Source organism: Callorhinus ursinus, unplaced genomic scaffold, assembly GCF_003265705.2.
Source record: "Callorhinus ursinus isolate GAN/ISIS: 27379988/994484 unplaced genomic scaffold, GSC_fseal_2.0 scaffold96, whole genome shotgun sequence".
NCBI classification, from domain to species: Eukaryota; Metazoa; Chordata; class Mammalia; order Carnivora; family Otariidae; genus Callorhinus; species Callorhinus ursinus.
Window position 1 is genome coordinate 472,046 of NW_027397158.1, and position 10,539 is coordinate 482,584.

Below are 10,539 nucleotides of genomic sequence, written 5' to 3' on the forward strand. Positions count from 1 at the left end.
CTCTTCTTCTTCTTCTTCTTCTTCTTCCTCTTCTTCTTCAAGATTTTATTTATTTACGTTAGAGAGCTTGTGTGAGCGGGGGAGGGTCAGAGGGAGAGAGACTCTCTAGCCGACTCCCCGCGGATCACAGAGCTGATGCCAGCCTCGATCCCGCCGCCCTGAGTCCAGGACCTGAGCCGAAATCAAGAGCCCAACGCTTAACGGACCGAGCCACCCCGGCGCCCCGTCCAATTAAAGCATTCTTAATGCAGACTGACAATTCTAAAGTTAAAACCACACGAATTCCACTTTTACAAGGTAATTCCCCTCGGACTTGTGTTCCTTCCTCCCTGCAGAACGTCCTGGAGTGGTGGAGGAGGGGAGACCCATGGCTGGCGAGACCCACGGACGCTCGGCACTGATTGGAGGTGCGTTCCTGGCTCACCCGTCGCGGGGATTCGGGCAGTGTCTACACTAGCAGAGGATCCAGACCCTCCTATCTCCCAGGAACCAGCTGTTTAGTTCAGGCCTGGGGAGTCTGACCTTCTCTGATGTCATCTTCCCAAAGCCAGCCCTGTAGGAGACTCTCTGTATACGTAATTGATGATTTCATTGAGGGGCCCATTAAGGAATTACGGTAAACACATCTAACAATGAAAAGGTCTGGCCTTGCGAACAGGCCCCCAGCTCCCCGAGGGTGTGCAGTTTGAGGAAATGGGTTTCTGGGCCGTGGACCCAAGCTGGCCTCTGCTCGGGGTGGTGGAGACGCAGTAGGGGCTTCATTCTCCATCTGTGGTGTGTTTGGGGAGCTTTGCGTGGTGGGGTTTAGGTACTGTCCCAATGCACACATCACTGTGGGTTGTTTTTATGAAGAAAACATTAGGCTAAGTGTTGGATCACAACTTTTTAGCTGAAGAGGTAAAACCATCATTTTCAGATGAAATCGTGGTGAAAACATATACCCAAAGCTGACATAAAAATCAAACATTACCAAGCGCCTGATACCTGTCCTGCAGTGTCCGCCCAGCAGCTCGGGGACACTCTGCCAGGTCTGCCGCGGCCTCTCCTGTCCCCAGCAGCTCTGCTGGGACCCGGGCTTTGCTGGGCCTCAGTCCCGGCCAGACCCCTCCCTGCAAAGCCTAGGAAAGAGTGCTCACTCTTACTCTTGTTCTTTCTGTCTTGCCACTCTGGTTTGACGTCTCGTTCTTGGGGGTGCGGTCGACAGGCATGAACACTTGGCTTCGATATAGCCCGGTGTTCTGGGATCTGCATGGGTATTTGCACTGAAAAGCTTTCTAAAATCATGGATTTCTCCCACTTAGAGATTTGATTAAATTTGTCTAACGTGCAGAAGGTTGAGAACCACAGGCTTTGGTGTTAATCATCAAAACGTTGTCAAGTGGAGATCTCAAATACCGTGGAGTCTATAAATTCCCATATTCAGCATGTTCCTATGACAAATTTAGTGACAGAGACCATGCACACGTGTGTGTACATAGAGATTTCACATATGGCTATAAATCACTGTGCCATATTCAAGTTATTTTAAAATAATTTTTACAAGGGTGTACAACTCAGTTTCCTTAACAAACATGTTAGGCACTTTGTGAAGAAATGGTGCAGTCTGTACTTGGGGAATAATCTGAGCGTGTCTGCTTACTGACGAGCATCTCGTCTGGGAGACACAGTGCATTTACTTCTGGACTCGGGAAACAAATCCAACTCTAAATTGATGGCACAGGAACAAGATAAGCAATGTTTAGAAGGTTGGGAGAAGGCCACGTGCCCCCTGACCGAGAGCCCCTACAGCTCAGGGTCCCCAGTTCACAGTAGAGGCCTGCGGCGGGGGGTGGGCCGTGAGCGGGGACTCCGGGCTGGGGTGTGCTGGGCACACTCGCCGTCCTGGCCCTGACCGTTTCCCTCGCCCCCCCCACCAGGCGTGGTAGCCGTGGCCATATTCGTCCTGCTCTGCGTCACTGCCGTGGCCATCCGCCTGTACCGGCAGAGGAGCTCGTACCCAACCACGGAGCTGGACGGACCCGGGAAGCAGGGCAGCTCCATGGCCGTGCCCAGATGTGAGCTTGGCGGGCCAGACGCCGTGGGTGGGGACCAGCAGGTGGGCTTCTGAGTGGGAGCCGGGCTGAGTGAGCTCTCCCTTGATCCGATGTCCTCACTGAGACCTCAACGGCCACAAGTCACCTTGAACCACGCAGGGCACCAGGCCGACTCTCGGGGTCCTCAGAGGCCTTGTCCCACGGATGACTCCTCAGCCCCCATTTGCGTCACCGCGCTTAGTCTCCACAATTCCGGTACCGTCTCGTCCGTGTTGGTTCTGATGCCATCGTGTTTGGTGGACTGGAGTCAGCTCCCTAGCGCCTGCGGCTTTAAAAGGGAAGCTTGCTTGGGCGGTGGGGAGGCCTGGCCTTGCTGCGCGTGAAGCTGTGCTCTGCGACCGGTGCCAACTTCAGTGAACTGAATAGGCTTCTGCCCGTGCTCGCTGAATACTCACGTCTGCCATGAGCCGTAGCCACGTGGCCCAAACCATACAGCCTTTCTGCCTTCGTCTTTGCTGGTCTGGTTGGCGCAAAGCACCGTTCCCTAGAGAGACTCTCATTTGTGTTCTCCTGTTGGGATGCGCACGGTGAATGTGGACACACCTGGCCCTAGCTGCCGTCTGCCAGAGCCAACCGCACGTGTCCCCAGAGGCCCACACCTGGCAGCGCCCTGACTCAGACGATCTCATAGACTTTTTTTTAAGTTAAAATGGAAGAGCAGAAAGAACCACAAATTCTTACTGTTGAAATGTATTTTTAATTGCATCTGCAATACCTAAATGGTGAATTATAGTAAATTTATTTCCCTAAACCCTTGGGTGATCATGTTAGTTTTCTTTGTGGTGGTAAAATCCTGCTGTTGGTTTGATGCTTGTTAGCCTGGCTTATTCCCCTGATGGTCTCACCGACTCTCCTCGCCGTCCTGAGACTCAGCCATGGAGACTCTTCCTCACATGTTAGAAAGCAAACCCATCTGTGTATCAAATTTCCTTCCTAAAATGTCGGGCACAAATTCCTGTGTGCTGTGCCTACGGGTCGCGATGGCCTAGGCATGTTGGACTGTGGGCTGGAACCACACTCTGACCTGGACAACCAGAATAACCCTGAAATCCACCGTTCTAGCCTCACTTCCAGGATGTGGACATCCATTTCTTAGAGTTCCCAGAACCAACGGGACCATCTTAGGGTGCAGCCCAGGAAAGAACAGAGGGCAGACTATTCCAGGGAAACTGGCTGGGAGTTACTTTCGGAGCCCTGAGAGAGGAAAGGTGGCCAGGAGCCTCCAGGTAGGTCCTGTGCTCCCCACTCACCACGGCCCGGGTCCCCAAGCATGCCCACACCAGAGAAAGGGGGCAGTGCCTGGCTTCTCCGGTCCACCTCACATCTGCTTCCTGTCTCCTCCTCCACGGTAGCCGGACCTTACTTCCTCTGCTGAAAACCCTCACCCTTCCCTATGTGACCCTGTTGGTGTTTTTTCTATAATTCCAAGGTTCTCAATTCACTCGGTAGCTGAGGAAGGGCAAGTGTTGGTGAGTGGGCACACATTTCCCCCCATGAGATGGACAGGGAGGACCAGAGAGATGCTGAGTCTGATCACGCAGAGCTGAGCACAGACCGTGGTGCCTTGGCCACATTTACAAATGAGGGGGGCTCACTGAGCACCTGGTGTCTCAGTGGACAGAGGGGGCCGCACGCCCACCACAGCCCACCTCCCACAAAAGCACAAGCCTACGTTGTGTGTCTTCGCTGTCCGTCCTCAGTTTATAAACTCTGCCTTCTTGTTTGTTGATAGAATGGGACTTTGGAAATAAAGCGAGGAATACATTTTTATTTTAAAGGAATTCATATGACGTTTTATAATTGTGAAATAAGAGCTTTGTAACAGTAGAAACAGTGTAGGTGTGTGCTTCCCACACTTCATGCAGGGCCCAGCATTGCTGTTCTTTGCAAATGAATGCTGCCGACACCGTGCTAGGTTCTCACTGGGAACGGCTCACAGGGGAAGCGTGAGGATGAGGGAAGGCCTCCCTGGGTGCGGCAGGTGCAAGTAATCAGCGCTCCTCGATGCTTGAGTCCCACGCTGCCGCTCGCTCGGGTCACGCGCACAACACAGCTGCTGTCCGTCAAGTACGTCTCCTCCTTAGCGCTTGCCAGGGTGGCTGTCGGTCCTGGGACACGTTAGTGCACCCACAAAAGTTACAAGGCAAGAATGCTCACCCATTTCTCTTTGCAAAGTAAAATGAAGTGTAATAATTAGCTCATTAGAGAAGCCCGAGCTCCCCTTAGCCACTCCTGCTTCCAGCGGGAATCAGAACGGGTTGTATGTCACTGCCAGCCTGTCATGGATCAGCGCATGTCCCCACATGCCTTAAACACATCCCTGTTTCCTGCTTTCCCACTGGATAATGGAGAATATAAGCAAGAAAGAAGGGCAGGGTCTGTCCTATTAGCACACGAACATGCATGTGATGTGTGAGCACACACGTGTGAGAATGTGAACACATGTGAGCACATGTGTGTGAGGAATGCATGAACACATGGTGTGAGAATGTGAGTACAGGTGTGCATAATGTGTGAGCACACACGTGTGAGGAATGTGTGAGCACACATGTAAGTAATGTGTGAGCACACACGTGTGAGCAACGTGTGCACCATGCATGTGAGAACGTGAGCACACACATGAGGAATATGTGAGCACATGCATGTGAGGAATGTGAGCACATGTGAGGAATGTGTGAGCACGTGCGTGTGAGGAATGTGTGAGCCCACACATGTAACAATGAAGGGTAAAGAGCAGAAGGGGAGACCTTGAAAGCTGCCGGTCTTCTGGACCTACGGGCATTTGGAATTTTGGGTCATTAAAGTGGAGCTTCCGTTGGCGGCCGGCCTCACTGAGAAAGAATCGTGTCAGTGCTGGATGCCCAGCTTGAACACCTGACATACAAGCGATAGGTTCTCAGCTGACACGATCAGTGTGCGGTTTGGCAGGAAGATGGTCCTTCCCTGGGGGCGTGGATGTCTGTGTTTTCTGGGGAATTTAGGTCCCTCACGGAAGGGGCCATGGGCCTCCCCTGTGAGCACTGTGGCAGCCAGCTGGGGGGGCCCGGACACCCCCGTCCTGTGGGAAGGGTCTTCGTCCCGCCACAGGGTTTCCGTGGGCGCACTACCAGTTCAGCCTCTCCCGCCCGCAGCTGTCTGTCTGTCTCTCTGCGCGGCACTGAGGCCCACCCCCAGCCTGCCCGCACCAGGGCTCTGATTCTGGAACGTTCCCCCATCGCAGGTTCTATCTGCCTCTCCACTGGCTTGGCTGGAAGAATCCCCTGGGTCCCAGCAGCCCACCCATGTCTCACACGCTTGGTCCTTCCCATTTGCTTGGGTCTTGTAATTTTGTTTTGTTTTATCTTTGGGGTTTTTCTAACTTGGTTGCTGTCAGTTTGGTGGGTTTAAGGAATGAATGGATGTTAAAATCCGAGCGTTTCATGTTTAACTAAAAGTCCCCTGCCTAACATTTCCCGATTTTTAAAACCTGTGCTTCCTCGTGTGAAACCTTGGGCCCCTGCCCATCTCCGTGCTGCGGGGAGTGAAAAGCACAGCGTACGGTCCCCACGCACACAGGACGGGCTCCTGTCAGGTGGGGAGCGTGGCTCCGCTGATGCGCCCACCTGCACGGCCCTGGCGTCTGCACACCAGTGCCCAGCGTGTGAGCCCCAAGCAGACGGGCGGACAGGCCCGTGCACCCAGGGGGTCGGGGGAGGGCCTGGCCTCCAGAAAGCCCCGGGGCACCCCACGACCCCGGTTGTCTCCTCCCTTCCCTGTGCCCGGCCCGAAGCTGCTCTGAACTCAGGACAACACAGCCAAGTGGCCCCAGGCATCAACGGGACAAAGTGGAATCCGCCCACACCCTCCGGGCCCCGGGCCCTCTCGGGGTCAGCCTGCCCTTCGCCACCCCACACCACCCAGTCCTCCCTCTGCCACCCAGGACTCATGAGGACCCATGGCCCAGCCTGCTTCCCGCAGAACCTTCTGCCTCCACATCCCCTGTGTTTTTATTCTTGCTTCTCCTTGCTGACATGTTGGGTCAGCATGGGTGATGGGGGGGGTTGCCCACTGGAGCCCCCACCCCTCCACTGAGCCCACTTGTCAGAGCGGCTCCCGAAGGTGCATGAGCCTCGCGGGGACCGGGCCAGCATCCTATGGGGTTGCTCCTCCAAGGGACGGAGGGATGGACCTCCACAGGGACTGTGTCTCCCCGGGGGCTTCACAGGAAGCACCAGCTCTCTGACGCAGAGGTGGCCTTGCACCAGCATCCAGGTCCTGCCAAGAACTGCCCCCTGGGTCTATCGCGAGCTCCGGGCTGTGGTTTCCCGCCCGACGCATCCAACACCTTGGGGTCTGTGATACGGTGTCGGGGGCATGTGTGGCCCTGCACTGAGCCCTCCCCAAGCCCGTGGCCGTCCACACCCCCAGCACGTGGCTACAGCAGCCTTCCTGGGTGTGGAATGCTGTGCGTCTCCAAAACATGATGGGCTGCCAGGCTTGGGGGGACACACGGGGGTGGCCAGTGGCCTTCCACTCTGGAGGGTCGCCCCCCCTGCTCCTGGTCTCACTGTGGTGACAGGTCCTGGCTGGGGTGGGGTTCCTGTCCGCCCCAGGGGCACGTGGGCTCGTCCTGTCCGGTGGGCGTGATGAGCACGGCGTGGTGGCCTGTGCCATTGGCGGGCCCTCTGACTGGTCCGCGTCTCCGTGGCAGGAGAGGAGACAGCTCTAACTGGGTGACCCTGTCGTGACTGCAGTAGAAACAAAGGCATCTGCCCAGTCAGCCAGCCAGCGGCCACACTGTGCTTCTGCCTGTCCCACCGGACGGCACACCCCCACCCGTGCCCAGATCAATGCGCTTGAGCAGCGGCCCACACGGGGCATCTGCCTGGTTATGTCGGCCGTGGTCCCGCGTGTTGGCAGGGGTCGGCCTGGAGAACTAAACAGGGTGTAGGGACCACCCCATCCTTTGGGCATTTAGCCAGACACCCGCTGCTGAGACACAAGACGGTCTCACATGCTAGCTTGGCCAGGATAGTAGTTTCAGAGGCAGGGACCAGAGCAGGGGTCACCCCACTGGTCAGCGGTCACCTCCCTCCAGTGCTTCACTGGGGGACAGAGTTCATGGAGCATTGGCTGGGCTGCATGTGTCCCCTGGCCCCGGGGCGAGGGGTCCGGCTCTCCTGTGCAGCAAGGGGGCCCCTAGGGAAGTGGCACCCTGTCACTGCCCATCCCCCTGCGGACAGCAGGCTCCCTGAGGGCCAAGCCCCAGGCTATGCCCGGGTCCCACCCGTCCCTGGAGGGACTGTGCCTCCTCCCTTACTCCTGGGCCACCAGACCTGTGGATGTTAGGAGTCCAGCTTGGCCCTCAGCTCTTCTGGGGCCTTCCTGGGGGGGCAGAAAACGCAGCCTGGTTCCCCAAGAGATGTTAGGGTCCTGCTGGCCTCAGAGAGTGTGCTCCTCATGGAGCAGGGGCCTCTGGGGGGACTTCTGGCTCTGCATTGTCCCCTGGCCTCCGACCCCCTCCTTCGTCATCTGCCAGGACAGCCCAGGCATTCCACTGCCCAAATCACCTGTATACAGAGCCACGGCATCTGCAGGCCGGCCCCACCCCTGCACAGTGCTGGGTGGTCACCTCTGGTGACACCTGTGCCCACCAGACCCTCCACCAGCAGTCAGCGAGTAGATGGGTCTGCCTGAGTCTCACTGACCACTCCCAGACCACGCTGGTCAGTCTGAGTCTCCAAGGAGCAAGCACCGAAATGGGGTCAGACTGTAAGTGGGGGCAGGGAAGCCACCGTGGGAGAGAAGCAGAGTGAGCCAGAGGAGGGGGAGGTCAGACCCCGCAAAGGAGAGACCAGGACTCCCCCAGTGTCCCCATGGTGCCCGCTCACTGGGGGTGAGAGTGGCCCCAGGGCAGATGTGGGCGGAGGGCAGAGGGGTGCGGCTACCACAGCACGCACACCTGCTCCAGGGGTGGCTCCAACACCAGCTGAACCAAGTCCCTAATGGGTTCACTTCACGTTCTCCAAAGGGAAATTACCAGGATGGGGTCAGCTTAACCTTTTGCAGCCTTACTTCCAGAAACTTCGCTCCCGCCCACCTTGGGGCAACAAACGTCTTTCTACCAGTCCCTGGGGCCCCAGCTGGCTGGGGGCCCCTCCCCTGGCCGCCTGCCCTGTGGCCTCTGCTGCCCAGCGGGGCCCCCGTGAGCCACTCCTTGTGCTCAAGCCCTTGAGCCAGGTGTGTTCGTGGCTGATTCTGCTTCTCTGTTTGAACTCCGCTGTATTTACAGAATGCCCCTAACTCATTTCCTCCTGCAAAGAAAAATTTAACAATAATCTCTTAGTTTCTTTACACAAGGGCGGTTTGGGCTATTTCTTTCCTAGACGGAGTTAAGTGTGGTGCTGGTCCCCGTGACACCAACAGAGACTGATCCGGGGGCTGGAGAGCCCTTTGTGGATCTGCACACCCGCCTCCTTCAGCCTCAGCCAGCCAGGATGTCCCCATGACCCTGTTTACATTCAGACTCTAACAACAAAAATAATGGGGCAGTTGTTTTCACTTCAAATTTAGTGTTCTTTCTGGTCAGTATGAAGACCATGTCTCCAGTCTGCCAGGCAGATGGGCTTTCAGGTCAGGTGTTCGTGAAGCTGAAACACGTACTGCATTTTTCCAGAAACCCAGGACTCAAGCCCGGGACAGAAACACCACTGTTTCCGTGAGGAAGGACAAGCACAACTTGATAGAAGAATAAAAGTTTTGTGAAATTCATCTCCCATTCATGATGAAAACCATCCATGGGCTCTTTTCTGAGCTTCATTAACCTGAGAAGGGGCCTGGATGGTCCACAGTGGGCACCACAGTCGGGTCTCCCCCCCGGGAGCTTTCTGCATGTGTTCCTGCTTCCGTCCCAACAGGAACCTGGGTGCCCACACAACTGACCGCTGCCTGGTGACATGACTCTATGTCACATCTGGACTAGATGGACAGTGATTGTGTCCTAGGAAGGTAGAAATATTTCTCTCATTCTTGCATCCGTGGCCTGCGTGGCATAGCTCAGGTGACGGGCTGCCTGCGTGCGGTTCACACGCCGTGCTCGCGTCTGAGAGCGATGGAGGCGGATAGCAGGTCTCAGGCTTTTTACAACCAGGCGCTCAGACCGCACCGTGGTGTCTCTCCCTGTTTCCAACAACGCCTGGTGATGAGCCGGCATGTACGTCTCCTGCCGCCACCACGGGAGGAAGCGCAAAATCTCTGATGCATACATGTCGGCTCAGCCCAATGAGATATTACACAATCTCTTTGCCGGGCCCCCAAAGGACATTACTGTCAACGCTACTCGGAAAACAGTACTTTTGTTATTTTATGAGAAGTGCTAACAAAGTCCACAATAGAAGCCATTTTGACCAGGCCAATTTTCCTAAAACGAGGGTTTTCAGACATGAGAATCACAAAGACCTGTTCATTCCTTGTTGACAAATAGAAATAGCAGTAATGGCAAATCCCTGTTCATCATAAGGGAGGGCAGCCATCACCTTGTCCTGTGTTCTGTGACTTTTATGTCCAAGGAAAGGAACAGTACCATCCACCTGTGGGGACGACTGGTCCCGTGAGCCCTGAGGCCGTCTCTGGTCTTCCTGCCCATCCCTGCTGTGACGAGGAAGGTCCAGGTATGTGCTGTGCTCGCTGCTATTTGGGCAGCTAAAGCAATTGCATCGTGTGAGCTTTGAAAAACCAGTTTATAAAACATCCAACAGCACTTTTCCACCCCAAGATTTTATTACAATTGGATGGTATTCAAGGGAAACAAAAAGCCATGTCTGTTTCTTCTTCAGCATGTAGTAACTGGAAGTGCATCGCGGCATTTACGAACTCGGGGACCCGAGCAACATCACGTAATTGATGGAGAATGATCGACAGCGAGGGGCTCTGGCCAAGATTTGCCCGATTCCAAAGCCTGAGGATGAATGGCTTTCCCACAGAAGCTCACCGAGTTCACACAGCCTCAGGGGCTAACCAGATGCCAGCAACACCCACCCGCCCAGCAGAGGCAGGGCACCCAGCACCTTACTTCAAAAGACAGAGCCCATGAGGAGCTTCAGAGAACTCTAGGTGGTGACGTGCACCCTCAGGTCACTGTAGATTTACCCAAACTGGGCTGCAACTTCTTTTCCTTTTTGTTTTATCTCCCTCTGTTTTCCCAACAATGACTATATCTTTGAACAGACATCAGCCTGATAATGCCCCTGGCTGTGGATGGCATGCCAATTACAGAAAAACAAATGCTCTACTAGCCATGCAGAAGTTCAGAATGGGTTCATGCAGACACCCAGGGATGGGTCCATGAGACACCCTGGGACCCATCCATGTAGATGCCTTGGGACCAGTCCACGCAGACATCCAAGGACACATCCATGCAGACACCCTGGGATGGGGCCGTGCAGATACTCAGGGACGGGTCCATGCA

The 10,539-nt window shown here is 55.4% G+C and overlaps 1 protein-coding gene across 1 annotated transcript in view; it reads left to right on the forward strand.

Annotated features, from left to right (window-relative positions):
* The window catches only part of LOC112836267 (contactin-associated protein-like 4), a 164,518-nt gene extending 161,698 nt beyond the window's left edge, over positions 1-2,820 (forward strand). The window contains exons 23-24 of the mRNA XM_073888824.1: positions 336-407; positions 1,917-2,820. Of these exons, the coding sequence (XP_073744925.1) occupies positions 336-407; positions 1,917-2,107 (263 nt within the window). The 3' untranslated portion in view covers positions 2,108-2,820. The remainder of the gene's footprint in view (positions 1-335; positions 408-1,916) is intronic.
* Positions 2,821-10,539: the final 7,719 nt, after the last annotated feature.